Here is an 18,836-nt window from a genome sequence, read left to right as displayed (position 1 = left end):
TCAAATTTTGTACTGCATCATTTGAATCAAAAATCACCCATTTTCATGAACATGCACGGATGCTTGTATATAAGTATATATACTCATTACCACTTATAAGCATTCACTTAGCAATAAAATTTACACAGAATAGTTAAAATCATCATTGATCTGCTAATATCATTGATCTGCTAATATTAATGTACGACATCTATATGTCAGCAGCTAAGACTATTCTACATCTCACACAGGCCCCCACATCTGATACCCACTGCTTTATCATTTAACTTCCCTTATAGTTCTTGACTTTGCCTCAAAATTTTATCTGTTACTTTCCACAGCTGTACATTTTAGACATTCAAAAGTCCCTACTGTTCATCTGTGGCACTGCAGTCATTGGAGATGATGTAACTGTTGTAGCTTAAGCAGTCCCATATATAAAGTTTAGGTGTGTATGTTCGCATTTAGCCCACTGATACTCCCCATGCCACCTCCAGTGTAAACATTTTTGGTACAATTATAATATACTCATGAAAAATGTGTTTAGGAAATTATACAGTAGCTGCTCCTACTGGCTACAAATTCAACATACCCAAATCAGTGCCGTTAAACTATTTCATCATTATAAAATGTTAGGAGTACTTTCAAATTGCTCCTTATACCTGTGAATTTAACCATCAAATTTTAAGATGGTGCCCTTGAAGGTAAACAAGTTCAATGAGACACCAATGGAATGCAACTTTTCCTGATGTAGTTAACATCTTCAATTTTTCCTCCTTGTAAAGCCTAATTTGTAAATGTATCTATGGGAACTCTAGAGAGTGACGTGTTTTTGTGTATATACATGAAACTGACAAGGAGAAAATATTCTGACCACCTGGCAGGCTCCTGTAAGCGTTCAAGCATTAATCGGATGGCTGCTGGTTTGAGGCTGCACAAGTCCAGTCATGGATTTTTCTTTCTCCTTTCTCCACATTTTCAAACACACTTTCTGTAACAACTTAAACAGGCTGTAAGACCAGGTGTAGTACAGACCTTCAACACTGTGCTGTAAAGCCTTAATAAAATTTCAACTTTTATTGGCCACTGATTTTAGGTAAAGACTTTTGATTGAACGGTATAGTCAGTATTGTCATACATACCTATGTTGGAAAAAGTTGATAATCAGTGTGTGGATAGTGTGTACTACCAATGAAAAATGATACACCCCCTTCCCAAAGCCAGAGTTAACTGTTTCTGAAATTTCCAATATACATGACTGCAATAACAAGTTCCAAAACCAGTTATAGCCTAGCCTCATAGGCTTGTTGATAAAAGCAAACAATGCAGACCAAGACGTTTCAATTATAAAATAGATGCAGCCTTTAAAAAATATAGTATCAAAAATTGTTAAATCATGGGTAGTGGCAAAGAAAATGGTTGCAATGACATAGCAGTAAGCCATACATTAGCATCGTTGCAGCATTTATTAACCACCATCTTTGATACTGTCATTTTAAAAAGGCTGTACTCTTATCATTTCGTGTAGACAGATGAATTAATAGCTTCCAATGAAAACTTTTGATGTTTGATGGTTGTTACTATCTAGCAGCTAGTTTTCAACTAAACACAATTTATGCAAATGCAAAACGAAATGATGTGTATATTGTAACAGCTTGTGGCATCCTTTTAAGTAACTGGTGCACACACAGCTGTTCTATGTTATCTGATACTCACTTCCTTTGCAACTGGCCAGGTCAGCGTATCATCATACATGCATGTATTTGAGCCTCAGTGCCTCACAACGAACTGATTGAGTTTAAAACTGGATGCTTAAAACATGCAGGAAGCAAAAGTTCCATTCTAGACAAGAAATTCTGTATGCAAGTAGTGTAACTACAAGAGTAATTTCAATACCTGAATATTGGGCTGGTGGGCTCAAGGTTGTACATATTATTGGTTGTGTTTTTAGTTTACTTGCCATCATCACTGTTAATGAAGTATATAACATCTTTATGTATTTTGGTATCTTGCTAATATATGAGGTCATGAAGTACATATTATGTTTTGGGACCCATGGTCACTATAGTGAGGTGGTCTTATTTAATGAGATCATGAAGTACATATGTTTTGGGACCTACTTGACATGGTCACTATAATGAGGTGATCTTATCAATGAGACCATAATGTACACCTTAATTATGTTTGGGACCTACTTGACATAGTCACTATAATGAGGTTATGAAGTACACCTTAGCTATGTTTTCAAACCTACTTGACATGGTCACTATAGTGAAGTGGTCTTATTAATGAGGTCATGAAGTACACCTTAACTATGTTTGGTATCTACAGTGCTCAACATGTCTGGATACTTCTAATAAGGTGGTCTTACTAATAAAGTTTTGATGTACATGTATACTTTAGCAGTAATATTATTTGATATCTTGACATGGTCAGTGTACTGAGGTGGTCTAGTAACTAATGGGGTTATGGAGTACACTTCAATTCTTACATAATTTCATGGCTACTGCCATAAATTCAAACAACATTAGTGTGAGCACAACTGTTTCAGCAGCTAGGGCTAAGTGGTTTGGTTTGAATGCTCCCCAACAAAAGCTTTCACAAATTTTCATTTGATAGCCATTATTTTTAGTGATCATCACAAATGAAGGTTTTGCTATTTGTCCAGCTCAAAAAAATATTGATGCTTTAGTAGTTTTACAACTATAAGATGGAAATGTTAAAAATCATCTACAAACATACATACATACATACTCGAAAGTAGCTTAATAGCTTGTAATGCATACAAAATAGCATTGGAGAATTTATACTGTGTGGGAGATACATACAAAATCCTGGATACAGGTCCATATTGTATTATTACAATGTCTATAATGCAAAACTATACTCATAAGATACACACACACACACACATACACACAAAGTTATTGATTTACAAAGCAGTGCTGTATGAACATCGGTGTTCACTGGAATGTAATTTCATAACATTGTTTTTGTAGTTCATTCTCATCTCTTCCATGAAGAGCTTTTGGTGCTTTAGTAGTGATTCAACTTGACATTCTATTTGTTTGATACGATAATGCATGTCTCTCTGCTTTTCATCTTCTTGGTTTTCTTTTGTTAGCTGATGATCATGATCACAACCTTGTATACGTGGAGCAAATTTAGATATGATGTAGTTCCAGAGATCATATGCTTTGTCAGTGATAGAAATTGACTGACCTGTGTGTTTATGAGATTTTGGAATAACTTTCCGCTTTAGAAATCTTGGAATGTTTGGATCTAATTCGAGGAACAACAGTATTTTTAATTTCGCTTGATGCAACAATGCATCTTTCTGAATGTTACCAATGCTTCCAACTGAAATACCAATCAGCAAGTTGACCAGTGTAATGGTTAGTACCACTGTCATTACTAATATGATGGTGTATGTAGACTTTCTGTATTGGAATGAGTCCTCTTCTTCTTTCCTTGCAAGTAATTCAAAGTGATTAAGGCCACCTGAAAATGCTGCAAAGAATGTGTTATATACAGCTAATGGTGGCGTGCTAAACACAGTTTCTTCACCTATAAGAATATAAATTATTAAGCCGAATCCAATAATGTAATACAGCCCAACAGCTATAGCCTTGGTTATTCTTATAAGTAAGTCATAGAACATGATCGTGTACAAGCCAAACACATCAAAGTAACGAGAAAAAAGATTTAGAGACACCCAAGCACACAAAAGAGCAACTACTGCAGCTAACCAACGATCTGTTGGATTGCTGAGAATGAAGACAGCAGTAGAAACTACAGTGCAAAGTTCAACAAATGTATGAAACCAGTGAACAACCTGTCTTTGTCGAATATAGGAGACAAGTTGCATTACTAATACAACGGCATATCCAAAGTTTACAACAAGGGTTAAGATTGCAAGTACACCTGGTATACCATCATCTGAGCTGTGGTCAGAAGTATCGCTACCGTGATCAGAGGTACTGTCACTTACAGTGCAGTTGCTTGCTTTTACAGAAGGTCTTGGTGGATCAGAAAATCCTACCAATGCAGTCAAAAAAACTGTAAGTAGTGTAAGTAAACTAGCTCTAATTTGGATGTAATATCTACCGTAGTTTCTCCATTTTAAATTTAAGAAAGTTAACAACAGTGGATGCACAAGAAGATTTTTGCGATTGTGTTGAAGCATGGTTTTGATTACCTTCAATGGGTTGGCGTCATTTTCATTAGGGATTGTAAACAGACTGTATAGGTAATGTAAAATGAGCTGATACCAGTTGCGATGAGGATAAAATTTGTTTGTGCTTTTTGGTTCATCCAAAAGATACTTAAAATCGTATTGCTTCCAGTAACAAGGATGGTTTTGATGGAGCTGTGCAGAAGTTATGCTGTGGTCCATCACAGCCTGGGCAGCATCTGGAACTGTCTGAATGAGATGGATCATTGGAGCTGGATGAATTGGTGAGACCAAATCTAAGCATTCTTGCCACCTTTCATGGTTAACTGCAACCGTTGCCACACAGTTGTCCCTTTTAAACATGGCTATGTCAAGAAAGCTTGCTTGTTGCACATTGTGAGTGATTGGCACATCATTGTCAAGAAGAAGCTTTACAATTGCAGAATGACCATTTGTTGCAGCTAAATGCAAAGCAGTGTCACCATTATTTGTGACTAAATCTTTTTGAAATGGATGTCGCTTTAGTAATTTTGTTGCCACATTCAAATGTCCTCTAAAACATGCATAGTGAAGTGGTGAAAAGCCATCTTTGGTGGTAACAATCATGCCTCCTCGATCCAACAACAATGTAACTTGTTTTAAGTTTCCATTTTTTGCAGCATCATGAAGAGGTGTGCAAGATGAATTGTCAGACTTGTTGATGAGACATAAAGCATTTGGAACCTCAAGAATAAGAGCTAGCAAGTTGGCATTGTTAGCAGTAGCTGCAAGGTGAATTATATTTTTTCCTTTTTTAGTGGTTGCAGAAATGTCAATACCTAAGTTTTGCATGTTTAGTAATTCTTCTGTTGTGTCAAAGTGACCTAAACTCACTGCTAGATGGAGTGTTGTGTAACCTTCATTATCAGCACTTGTAATCGCTTCAGAGATCTGCTGGCAGTTTAGGATCAAATCAATAGCATCAACTTTATGATATTTTACAGCAAAATGAAGTGCATTTTGGCCCTCATTGTTCTTGACGCAAGGATCAGCCTTTACCATAAGTACCTTAATTACCTCAATGTCTCCTCCACTGAAGATAACTATGTGAAGTGGAGTGTTTCCATTGCCATCACCTTTGTTGACATTGGCTCCATTATCAAGAAGCACCTTCACAGTCGCTGCATAACCAAACATGGCTGCTTTGTGTAAAGCTGTCTGCTCTTCATCATCGTCAGCATCAATGTCACATCCTTTACTTACCAAGAACTCAATTATCTCTGCTTTGTTTTCTTTAGCTGCATGGTGAAGGAGAGTAAAACCATGCTTACTTCTCCTGTGCAGTTTTGAGCTGTCATTTATCTGTTGCAGCTTACTTAGATCACCATCAATCGCCAGCTCCTCCATTGTTGGTTGTGTTGATCTTCTTTTAAGAGGAGCCACAATTTCTGGAAGACGACTGTATCTCTCTTTCAACTCTTGACCTTCAATTGATCTATTAGTTCCATCCATGACTCTCTACAAAATTATCTATAGTAACAGTACACTGGTAACAAATGACTGAGCTAACATATTACAATACATACTACTGTTAACACTAGTAGTGCTGCAACATGTAACTTAAGAAATGTTTCATACAGTATAATTAAAGCAACTAACCTGTGATGCTTTGAACACTCTTCACACATATAAGAAAACAAAACAGTTGAAATTTACGTGGTTTAGACTAACTGTTTTAATACATGTCTCATTATTTATACATGTATATAGAATGAAGCTATACAACAGCACTAGCCTACTTTGCCAAACAACTATAGCATTGTTGCATGGATCAGTAGTGCCATATGCTATTAGAATGGTGTCATCTATAATACAGGTAAACATCACATTGTAGGGTTTCGTAACTCCCCTACACTGTCCATATGACATGATCATAATTGCCATGGTTACAAGCATGCACGCAATGTAATGCAGGTGTCTCATGAAATGTGCATCCTAGCATATATATAATAGGAAGAAAGTATGTAAGTGTTTGTAATTGTGAATTTAATATGTGCATGTATAGTGTGTGTGTACGTGTGTGTGTGTGTGTGTGTGTGTGTGTGTGTGTGTGTGTGTGTGTGTGTGTGTGCATACATGGGCCTGTGGTTGTTGGCCTCTGCCTGGAAATATATCACAAGCTTCCTATGCGTTGGAATTTGATTGTTTTGCTTTTGTCAGTCCATTGTTCTGAATGACTGATGCTAGTGATGCAGAGAGGAAAGTAGATTTCTGGGTTACTGAGCTTAAGAACTACAACATTTCCATTCCTGGTATCCTGAAGACCAAATGTTTTGGAAGTGAGTGGACCTTTGTACATCTAGTCATGATTTTCCACACTGCTACAAGGTAAAATGGATTAAATCTGAAAGATTATGCCTCGAAGTCTACGTTGACCACATGTGTTTATGTTGGTGGTCTGTGTGTAGTACTGTCTGTGGGTATGATCCTACTATCTGTGTTCTTTATGATATAGATGAAGTGTTTTATGATGATCTCCAAGAGATATTGAATGGAATCCTGTCAAATGACTTTTTGCTGATATCAGGAAACTTAAGTGCTCATGTTGGGTGCAAATTCCTTAGAGTTGTGGCCAGCCTTATGCATGTTGGGTATATAGCTCTGGAGCTGCATGATGAATGTAATCGAGCTGATGTAAATTTTGTGTTAAACTTTGTGATCTGACCAATTGGTGCAGATGAATTCTTGGTTTCAGAAAGGATCTTTTCATTATGGGATGTGGACTCATCTTGCAATGAAACAATGTAATGTGATGGACTTAGTGGCATTCAGATCAGCCCAATGTTGATGATGTGCTGTAGTGGCCACCTTGTTGTATGGAAGTAAAACTTAGGCTGTGAAGGCAAGGAGACAAGACTGGAAGGGTTCCACAATTCTTGTGTAAGGGGGGGGTTGGCAGCATCAACAGTAGGGAGTGATCACATCTCCTATGACCAGTTGGCTATGGAATCTGGGTGTCTAATTGGGTTAGTGTGTTACCGGGCAAGTGCAGCACCATCTGTGTTGTGGGTCACTTGACAAGGATGAGAAACAACTGTTTGCCCATGAAAATGTTATTGCTTTTTTTATTTCAGTGAGTACATTAACTACTAAGCCATTCTATAGAACCATGGCCAATTATGCAAGTTGTGATGGAGAAATGTAGTTTAGAAGGGATGGATGATGAACATATCTCCTAGTGGAGTATTTTCATACATGCCCACATCAATTGTGTGTATACATTTGTTACTTAATTACTAATTACAAGTCATAATGTGTGGTATGAATCTATTACTAAATACAAGTGATGATGTGTAGTATGAATCTATGTCATCTGGAGGAGTTACTAGAGGTCCTACTATGGTCATTGTCTCTTTGTCTGTGGCTACGGGAAGACTATTACCTTGATGTGGGGACTTAACACTGTGAAGATATTGTAAGTACTGTCAACCTCCTCCAGTCCTCCAGATCCTGGACCCTGCCAATGTTATCTGATAGGCTGATAGACGTGTATGTAGTATCTGTATAGTGTAGTGTATGAACATATATGTGAGCGTGTGTGTGTGTGTGTGTGTGTGTGTGTGTGTGTGTGTGTGTGTGTGTGTGTGTGTGTGTGTGTGTGTGTGTGTGTGTGTGTGTGTGTGTGTGTGTGTGTGTGTGTCACAATATACATGCAATGTGTGCCATGGTGTATATACATATTGTGTATATGCGTGTTTGTGTTTTTGTACATACCATAAAGTAGTGAGTCTAGTGTGAGATCTGGGGCTTTGTGGTTGTTTACCTTCATGGTTGATTGTTTGGTGTTTGTCATTTGATACTTCCTATAACTACCATGTTTTTAATTCAGCTGTCTACTTTGTCTTCATATATTATGCTGTTTGACATCTGACCATTTAGTAGGGTTATTATATTTGGGTGTACACGTTTCTGATACTGTATTCACTCGGTTAAATGCCATGCTGTTTATTTATTTCCTTAATTCAAAAACCATTGTGGCAACTCAGCCACTGCTTAATGCTTGAAAACAATTTTTAAGCTCATGATGAGAAATTCAATTGTAACACTGCTTAAGTGTGGCTGCTATCAAGAGTGTATATTAACAGAATTCATAGTTCCTGGTACGCATTATATATACATGTTTAAAGTTGGTCACTTAATCCTTGTCACATAAAAACAATTCTTCACATTGTTGGCAATCATAGGGAGTAAATGATCCTTTTATTGCTACATAACAAGCATTATGTGACTTTACCTGCTAAGCTGTGGCTCATACCGAATGCATGGCTTAAGATGAAGTGTGCGTTTCAATGTTTTGCTTGACTCCTCTCTCTTATAACTGATCACTGAGTGTTAGTGAGTCTCCTCTCTCTTGTAACAGATCACTGAGTGTTAGTGAGTCTCCTCTCTCTTGTAACAGATCACTGAGTGTTAGTGACTCTCCTCTCTCTTGTAACAGATCACTAATGTATTATTTTTTATGTTTTCAAAGTATTTTGTATTGCAGTAAAGAGTAACTTTGGCTGTACATATACCAGCTGACACAGTATCTATAGCTACACTGCAAACAAGTAAAATACATTCAGGTTATATACATATACATACCAAGAACACAAACTGCTAGTAATAAGAAATGTAGTTAACCGTGCTGGTCACATTTTTTAAAAGTTTGTTGGGTCCATCTGTTAGAAAACTCAGTCCCTCCTTTCCTCATCACTCAGATCAATCCTATTTGGAACTGTAAACAATAAAAGATTTCGGTCAAATATATCGAAACTTTCGTAACTATGTAACTTGTATTCAAATGTCTTGTTGTTTTAATCACTCTCCACTGATTTGGTATGCACTCTATTTTGTTACATACTGACATATATCATTTGTTGCACAAAAATATATAAATTTCTTTGGCTATTTAGTTCCGGCTTCTATTCATTCATGAAGAATTCAGTTCTAAAACACTTCTGGTGTTTGCACACTTGCAAAGTGATACCAGAATGTAGTTTTGAAGTTTCTCTTGATGGTATTAATAGGGAGATCAGTGGCTATGAGAGAGTGCATTTTATAGGGGAATCCTGACTAAATAATTTTATAGTCCCTTGTTGACAGCAAAGGATGCATTGTGACCCTAGCTATTTGAAGCCTGCCATACAAGATTATGTACATGTAATAATAATAATTATACACAATTCCTAGTAAACAAAATTTATTTACTTATCACTTGGAAGTGTATCATGCCACACATTCTTGTATTTTGCATAGCACAACTCTACCACCAAATGTGGTAGATTCTGTTGGCTAGTATTTGTCTCAGTTTTTTTATTATTATTATTATTAAATGCTATCCCACTAGGGACCTGTGAGAAGGCTATGAAGCCTGTGAATAGAAGGAGTTACTGGCAACCATTCAAATTAAGATTGCATGTAGACTTGGTTAGCTACATGACTACAAAATAAATGTTTTGGGTGTTTTATGGTAAGTAGAATTCACTATGGCTGTGAACCTAGCTTCACCTGTGTATGTACACAAAGTTGCTTCAATCTTGTTGTAATTGGCAACAATAACAATACACAGAATCACTGTGTAGCATGTCAGTATATGCATGGATATATAATACCACCAAAAGCACTTTCATATTATGTTCATGCTTTTAACTATGAATTTCCATATACATAGGCCAAATATAAGCACTCGTCTCTCAGATGCAGTTTAAGAGAAATTCATAAAACAAGTCTACATGCAATAAAACCCGTGTATTGAGGACACCTTATGACCAACCAGTAGTGTCCTGGTTATAAAGACGTCCTGATTTTCTAGGTAAATTTTGAGAACATTACCAAGTATCTGGATTACACAAGTGTCCTTATTTTTAAGAGTTGTGGTTCCATTGTATACCCAGCTGCATTGCAAGGTGGACACACACACACATTCTGTGTTAGGTAAACCCTTAACATGTGACGCAGTTTGTTTTTTAACAGTTCAAGCCAATTTAATGCCACATTAGCCTGCAATGAAGTAGTTATCACTTTTCCATGCCTCAACTTCATGATGTCACTTGTAGATAAGGCCCACTTTGACACTTTGAATGTTCACAATATTACCCTAAAGGTGTCCAATAAATTAATCTTGAAGATTCACTTACAAAGATTTTGAAATTGTTAGTGCATGAGTGTTTCAATTTCAACGAGTTGATGTAGCTAACCTTCAAACAGCACAAATAGATTACTTGGTCCTCTAATTCACACGAGGATTCATTATTATCTTTAACAGTTATAGATTTAAGGTGATCATCTTTTTCTGTTAGAGCATTTCTTGTTTACTTAGTAATGCTATATTACAGCGACAATAAAATGACAATAATTGTTTCTGTAGAACAGGCAACTATACAATGTGATAACAGAATGAATCACTCATGAGGCATGGTTTTATCTACACTCTCCAGAACAGTGGCCACTTCCAAGCACCCATTCCTAAAATGTTGGCTTGCATTTCTATGCGTAGTTTGAAGTAGACTCCATCTGTCAGTTTTAAGGCAAAACAATGCAAATAAAATATAATAATTGTAACCCATATAAAGATGTGTACATTGTGCATGCATCCAACTATCTAAAACATGCACGTTGCAAGTCATAGAATACTAATAACAATTTTACAAATCACCAGCCTATAATGCATTACTCCATTCAGCAAGTCTACTATCTTAGCTACAATGTCACATTAGTGAGTAGTACTTGATGGTGCACTCAATTTGTTAACAGGTAACTAATAAAAGCTAGAGAAATGATCATAAGCAAAGATGGACTTGAGCAAGGGGATGAGTTGGACTCTTATAATAAAAATTAATGGAAGTGGCCAAAATTCTGTATTGAAGGCTCTAAACAAAAGCTGTCAACTACTCTAATAGAACATCCAAAAGAAGTTCATTAAGGCTATGGTGGTAAACAAAGTTTCTGTGCAAAATGGTCATACATTTCTACCACACCAAAGTTGACAAAATGTATAATCATTTTATCGGTGCTTTTTAAAATAATATATTTTTCAAAATGATTAGCTACTTGAGTTTTAGCTACACAGTTTTATGTCAAGGTTGAAATGCTTCCATTTACAGTCCTGAGGCCCCTGATGTAAACTTAAATCTGACAAAGCAACAGTTTCTGGGAATGCAGCCTTCAAAAAAAACACTCTTCAGAGATCCTATACTTAATAGTGCTCTCACATTTATATAAAGTTTCATTGTTATGTGAGCTGTGGAAACTGGGAAAGCGTCATTTGACTACTGTATCTCCTTCGATATAAACCTACTGTAGCTTCCCTTGCTTTATGGGTCATAGATCCACCACTGGTATATACTTAGGTATTATAATATTGAATGGTATACTTGTGTAAATATCCCATATCTGTCATGTGTAGTGGTGATATAGGGATCTATACACTGTAATGCGTTATATGGTTTCTAATGCAGTAGAATCAATGCAGAAAACATTTTGCATGCTGTAAGAAACCAGGTAACACTATTGTAAGTGTATTCACACAGGATGTGTAAATATACAAGAGTTCTAAATACCCAGTGAAAGTAGTGTACACTTGAAAACTCTAGCAATTGTCTTAATCTGTCTCCATCGGCCACTCACACACTCGAACACAATATACACTGCTGCACGCTTACTTTAGTGGTATGGATTTTTACTTAGACTGCAAGTTTGAGTGTTGAGTATAAGATAGATGACTATATACATGTATATCTCTGGCCATACAACAAGTAGGAAAGTCTAGCAACTACACAACATTAATGAATGATATACAAATACTCAACTAAGAATAATACAAAATGTGGTTAAAATTACGTCATAAATAATAATGAATGAATTAATAAATAAATAAATAATGTTTGGGAAAACCACAAGGCCTATGAACTTGCACTAACCAGGGTTCGACTCGCCGGTGAACAAAGGCACAAACGTATAATGCATGCATACTACATATGTTAAACATAGACATATTTACATATATTACACATACAGTATACTCACATACAGTATACGTATATACGCATACATATGTACGCACACATGTACGTACATACATACATACATGCACACAATTATCAATGCCTGTATTATGAAACTATACATGAATACACTCATGTGAATGCAAATTTACAAAGCAGTGCTATATGAACTTTTGTTCCCATTGTTGTACAGTGCCATGGAATTGTTCTTATAGTTCATTCTCATTTCCTCCATAAAAAGCTTTTGATGCTTTAGCAGGGATTCAACTTGACATTCCATTTGCTTGATGCGATAATGCATGTCTTTTTGTTTGTCATCTTCGTATTTTTCTTCTTTCACTTCATCCTGCTCACATTGGTGAACCTTTGGTGCAAATTTGGACACGATAAAGTCCCAGAAATCGTATAGTCTGTCAGTCGTAGAAATTGATCTAGTCTTTTTAAAGGACTTTGGAATAATTTTTCGTTTTAGAAATCTAGGAATGTTTGGATCTAACTCAAGAAATAGTTGTATTTTCAATTTTGCTTGATGCAGCAACGCATCTTTCTGTATGTTGCCAATGCTACCAACTGAAATACCAATGAGTAAGTTGACTAGTGTTATAGTAAGTACCACCATCATTACTAATACAATAGTGTATGTAGACTTTCTGTATTGAAATGAATCCTCTTCTTCTTTTACTACAAGTATGCGTCTATTAAAGCCACCAAATGCTGCAAAGAATGCATTATACACTGCCAATACTGGATCTTCATACTCAGTTACATCTCCAATAAGGATAAACAGTATCAAGCCAAATCCAATAATATAGTATATTCCAACCAGTATAGCCTTCGTTATCCTTATAAGTAAGTCATAGAACATGATCGTGTACAGGCCAAATACATCGAAATAACGAGAAAAAAGATTCAAAGACACCCAAGCACACAAAACAGCAACAACAGCCGCCAGCCAACGATCTGTTGGATTGCTGAGGATGAAGACGGCAGTAGAACCTACAGTGGAAAGTTCAACAAATGTATGGAACCAGTGAACAACCTGTCTTTGTCGAATATAGGAAATAAGTTGTATTGCTAATACCACAATATATCCAAAGTTTACAGCTAGGGTCACTTTTGCAAGGGCATTTGGTACACCATCATTTGATTCTAGACACAGTTTACATGATGTTTTTATTGTATTATTGGCTCCTGCTTCAGAATCTGTTGTAGATGGTCTTGGTGGTTCAGAGAATCCTATTAATGCAGTCAAAAGAATTGTGAGTAGTGTAAGTAGACTGGCTCTAATTTGAATGTACAATCTGCCATAGTTTCTCCATTTCTGATTTAAGAAAGTCAACAGTAGTGGATGGACAAGAAGATTTTTCCGCTGGTATTGTAGCATGGTTTTGATTACCTTCAATGGGTTGGCATCATTTTCATTCGGGATTGTAAACAGAAGGTATAGATAATGCAAAATAAGCTGATACCAGTTGCGATGAGGGTGGTACATGCTTGTGCTTGTGCTTTTTGACTCATCCAAAAGGTACTTGAAATCATATTGTTTCCAGTAACAAGGATGGTTTGGATTTAGTTGTGCAGAAGTTATGCTGTGGTCCATCACAACCCTGGCAGCATCCGGAAGTGTCTGAACAAGGTGGATCATTGGAGCTGGGTGAACTGGTGAGACTAAATCTAAGCATTCTTGCCACCTTTCATGGTTAACTGCAACCAGTGCCACACAGTTGTCTCTTTTAAATAATGCTATATCTAGGAAACTTGCTTGTTGTGTATTGTGAGTTATAGGGGCACCATTGTCAAGAAGAAGCTTTACAATTGCAGAATGCCCATTTGTAGCAGCTAAATGCAAACCAGTGTCACCATTATTAGTGAGTAACTCTTTTTGAAATGGATGTCGTTTTAGTAACTTTGTTACCACATTTAAATGACCACGAGCACATGCATAGTGGAGAGGTGAATAACCATCTACAGTGCTAACTACTAACCCACCTCTATCCAACAGCATTGTGACTTGTTTTAAGCTACCATGTTTGGCAGCATCATGAAGAGGGTTACAAGATGAATTGTCAGACTTATTTATGAGGTACAAAGTATTTGGAATCTCAAGAATGAGAGCCAACAAATTTGCATTGTTAGCAGTAGCTGCAAGGTGAATAATGCTTTTTCCTTTCTTGGTGGTTGCAGAAATGTCAATACCTAGGTCTTTTCTGTTCAGCAATTCTTCTGTGGTATCGAAGTGACCTAAACTTATTGCTAAGTGGAGTGGTGTATAACCTTCATTGTCAGAATTAGAAATTATTTTAGATATCTGTGGATGATTGAGGATCAATTTGATGGTATCAATTTTATGGTATTTAATTGCAACATGAAGTGCATTTTGACCCCTGTTATTATTGATACTGATGTCAGCTTTTTTTATTAGTGTCTCAATTACCTTAACATCTCCTCCATTAATGATTGCAGCATGAAGTGGAGTGTTTCCGTAATCATCACGTTTATCAACGTCAGCTCCCTTTTCAAGAAGAATTGTCATAAAATCTGCATGACCGAACATAGCTGCTTTGTGTAAAGGTGACTGCTCATCATCATCATTGGCATCGATGTCACAACCTTGACTTAACAGAAACTCAAGTGTTTCTAGTTTGTTTTCTTTAGCTGCGTGATGAAGGAGTGTAAACCCATGTACACTTTTCCTGTGCAGCTTTGAGCGATCTTTGATTTGCTGCAGTTTAGCAAGTTCTCCTTGGCTTACTAACTCTTCTACTGGAATAAGTGTCACCCTCCTATCAAAATGGCTTACAATTTCTAGTAAGGGATTATATTCTTCCTTTGATTCAGGAGATTTATTGATTCCATCCATTGTATCCTATAGTAAAAAATGAGTACATGCTGTGTCATTTGTGAGGACAACAACAGTATCAGCTTAATATACAGTAGTAGCTACATGTAGTTAGTATGTATGTGCATGCTATAGCCAATACCTATGCACATTTCCACAACAAGTGCTGACCTTTTTATCCAACTGTGCGATGACAGGCAACTGTTTAAGAACTTACTGATCACAAACAGTTTGTAATGAATTAAAGATCACTCTGTATGGGCACCTCATTTTATAGCCATGAAGCAGTACTGTGACACTAGTCACTCTGACTGTTGTGGTTATAAGATAGCTACAACATTTTTGCATGGCTCAGTGACTATTACCAAACAGTTAGGGTTTCACAAATATCAGGATTCATAGACCATTTTATTTGTACAGTGCACACTAGCATACCGTATATCATATTCCCTTGTGCTTTAAACCAAGTGATGGTAATATCTTGTGAGGCTTATAGCTGTCCCATGAAATTACTTTTGAAACATCTATCAGGTGAAATATTTGATGGTGACTGACTATAATGTACTTGAAAATAAAACAGAAAATCATTGTAACAAAAGTGCTCCCTTTGAGGAATTTGATGATGTTGGTAAAAGTTTGATGGTGTGGAGGACATCATTGTTAGGTTGTACTCCAGTTTGAACTTATGACAGGTGTAAACTGTATTACAGTGAAACCTTTCTTTTCCGGTTATCATAGGGACAAAATTTTCTGGCCTCATTAAGGAGGTGGCTGCATTAAGCAGGTCACTTTATACACAGTTAGTACATGTGGGGATTTCTATAATGGCCAGTTTAGACAGGTGATCTCTTTATGCAGTGACCTGATTAGACAGGTTTCACTGTAATTGGTTGTAAAATAAAATTAATGTAGATATACCCCCTACATGATTAAGGTGCTATTTGAAGTTTATACAGTCTTAGAATACTTCAAATTAGATCATATGCTTGGCTGGCCTCAATGAAACTGTCTATAGTGTGTCTCTAAAGTGTCTATATCTTTCTACTCTAAACCATCGGGAGCACATTAAAGTCAGCATTTAGTATACACATAATCAGTCCTACTTTAGAAGTCCTTAGAGAGAGTATCAAGTATCAAAATAATGTCATATACTGCTTCTCTGGACAATACAACATTTGCTAATCTCTTTCAGTGTACTTCTGGAGTTCTTGGAATAGTTTATGGTTTCGTATCTTCCAATGTGTTCCTCTGTCACTTGATACTGTCATTCTTTTCTTGTGTATGCCTTTTGGTTCTTAATCTTACACTATATTCCTGTATACAGTAGTTAATTGTTACACATTTCACTACACCTCTGTGTTTAGTCCTAACACCAGATAGCTACACATTTAGTTACTTGTAGGGAATCTAGTTTCACAGTGAAATTTTTGTAGCTGTAAGCCCAGGTCTCACAAACTATACAGCAAATGTGTTAAGAATGTAAGCCAAGAGAACACTGTATCACACTTGCAATAAAATCACATGTTACTGACTAATAATATACACACTACATGTGTGTACACTTACATACATGTTACAATGTAGATACTTCTATGGATAAGGAGCATGACTTGTAAATGCCAAACTCAATGTAACCAATAGTATTGTGCGTATACAGACCACAAGAATGGATCTTAAATGTTGCAGCATCCTCTAAAACATGTGATGGTGTAGTTTGTTGTCCCTCTATGGCATATTCAGAGTAGGTATATTTCCAACTTTGTAGCATTTGTTATACGTATACCATACAATAATTTATGATACTATTGGTTTACAACTTAAGAGAGAGGATTGACAATTCATGCCAACAGAGAGTAAAGGAATGCATTAATTAAACTGTTTGTGTCGTCTAAAGTAACTGGTGTGAGTTTTGACACTCACTTCCTAGTGTTGTTCACTATTCAAGCTCAATTGTGAATGGATTCAACAGTAAAGTAAGGGTTCATGACTATACCAAGTATAGTCATGAATCATTTGGGGGGCAGTAGTAGCCCAGGCAGTAGGGCATTGGCCTGGTGATTGAGAGGTCCCAGGTTCGATGCTCAAGCAGGGACTTACCACCACTGTTGTTTCCTTGAACAAGAAACTTTATCCCCATTGCTCTAGCCACCCAGCTGTTAAACCAGGAACATATTGCGTCTGTACAATTCAGGGCACAGCTGAATAACAGCCTCAACTGATGCTGTCATCCCTGTAAAAATAAATTTTAAAAAGTATTCTGGTTAACAAATGAAGCATATTATCAAGTAATCCCATTAAAATATGCATGGTGTAATATGCAGTATCACCTGTACACACAGGTATCAGATAAAGTTATGTCAAGCATGGAACTCACCCACATACATGTACAGATCCTGTATTATGTGGTATATGGAACAAAGTAACTACTATCATATGCATATGATCATGACTATTGTACCACACTTATGCATGTCAAAACATTAGTTGGCTATAGCCTGTTTTCCAAAAAGGCACCCATTCAAAAAACAAAAATTAACAAGCAGTTTTATTTACCTCCTAAACAAAGAGGTCTACTTATGCGTTGTGATCACTTTTATTATGTGCCAATATTGTATGTGCCATAAATGTATTGGTCATTATAATGCATACATAACTGTGTTTATGCAATTACTGTAATATAAGTGAGACTACATGTATCACGAGCGTGAATTGTACGTATCATTTTGAAAAAAAAATTAGGCCACTTTTAGAATTTAAAATCACAAACAGAATGACATGCATTATCGCATTAAGCAAATGAACACCAACTTGAAACAATGATAAAGTACCAAAAACTACTATTGATGAGATGAGAATAAACCAAAAAAAGTGTCGTGAAACTGCATTCTAGCAAACACCAAAGTTCACACAGCACTGCTTTGTAAATGTGTAACTATGTGTGTGATTGCATTACATAGCTACAGTTTTACACATCAGTTATAGTAATCACGTACAATGGGCTAGTATACCCAAGACCTGTGTAATTCACATTCTATGTGATATGCCTCTTGCTGTTACGTTGAAACTATATATGTACTGATCTGTTGACACAAAGAATTCTGCCATCGTATGCTACTTGGGTAGATATTCCACTCAACCAAAGGGAAAGATCATGCGTACGACTAATATATACGTAACATGTAATATACTTTGTAATATGTAATCGTCCTCTTAAATACTTATGGCAACCTTTGACTTTTAACCTCAAGAGAGTATGGTATAAAGACTTATCTTTGGCTCCATAGGTAAAGCATTTATTTTATAGTTTTAGTAAACTGGATTTATGATGATGGCACCAGTTTTAAAAAAAAAGTGGTAAGTTGTTACATTATGCTACAAGTACATCAATGTTCTGTTACGTGAGCCTGAGACAGAACAATACCACACAGCTGAACATAGTATAACCTGCTTGTACCACAGCTTTAACATCTAAAGGTTTTAGCAGCCAACGTGTATCAGGTTGCTTATCTGACATTCTTATAACATGCAAGTGCTATTTATTTAACAGCCTATAAATATTATACTACCATCCACACAGTTAAATTATCTGACTGCCTGTATACTACTGTGTATACAAAACAGCTGGTTTACTAGTTCATCATTTAGAACAGTTAAATGACTTAAAGTACACCTTAAATTTGAAAATCAACTGAATATTCTATTAGAGTATGTGACTTTTCTATTGGAGTGTCTCAGGGAAAGTATATCCACACAAAACACAGCCAAATATAAAAAGAGTGCGGCCTTCAAAAAGCCTGAGTGAAAAAAGTTGTGAAGTCAA

At 36.3% G+C, this 18,836-nt stretch overlaps 2 protein-coding genes across 3 annotated transcripts; both read right to left on the bottom strand.

Annotated features, from left to right (window-relative positions):
• Positions 1-2,716: 2,716 nt before the first annotated feature.
• Positions 2,717-5,884, bottom strand: LOC136264356 (transient receptor potential cation channel subfamily A member 1-like). Of its 2 annotated transcripts, none has more exons than XM_066059080.1 (2): positions 5,792-5,884; positions 2,717-5,662 (listed from the first exon to the last, which is right to left on the bottom strand). In XM_066059080.1, the coding sequence occupies exon 2, from the start codon at positions 5,642-5,644 to the stop codon at positions 2,912-2,914; it is 2,733 nt and encodes a 910-aa protein (XP_065915152.1). In that variant the 5' UTR covers positions 5,645-5,662; positions 5,792-5,884; the 3' UTR covers positions 2,717-2,911. The 2 variants fall into 2 exon arrangements, with proteins under 2 accessions (XP_065915152.1, XP_065915153.1); XM_066059081.1 differs by having other exon boundaries at positions 2,717-5,650; positions 5,792-5,844.
• Positions 5,885-12,031: 6,147 nt separating this feature from the next.
• On the bottom strand, positions 12,032-17,700 carry LOC136264359 (transient receptor potential cation channel subfamily A member 1-like). The gene is made up of 2 exons (XM_066059084.1): positions 15,188-17,700; positions 12,032-15,043 (listed from the first exon to the last, which is right to left on the bottom strand). The coding sequence occupies exon 2, from the start codon at positions 15,035-15,037 to the stop codon at positions 12,326-12,328; it is 2,712 nt and encodes a 903-aa protein (XP_065915156.1). The 5' UTR covers positions 15,038-15,043; positions 15,188-17,700; the 3' UTR covers positions 12,032-12,325.
• Positions 17,701-18,836: the final 1,136 nt, after the last annotated feature.

Source organism: Dysidea avara, chromosome 8 (assembly GCF_963678975.1).
Source record: "Dysidea avara chromosome 8, odDysAvar1.4, whole genome shotgun sequence".
Taxonomy (NCBI): domain Eukaryota; kingdom Metazoa; phylum Porifera; class Demospongiae; order Dictyoceratida; family Dysideidae; genus Dysidea; species Dysidea avara.
Note: the sequence above shows the minus strand (reverse complement) of the source record. Positions and strands in the feature narration are given on the sequence as shown.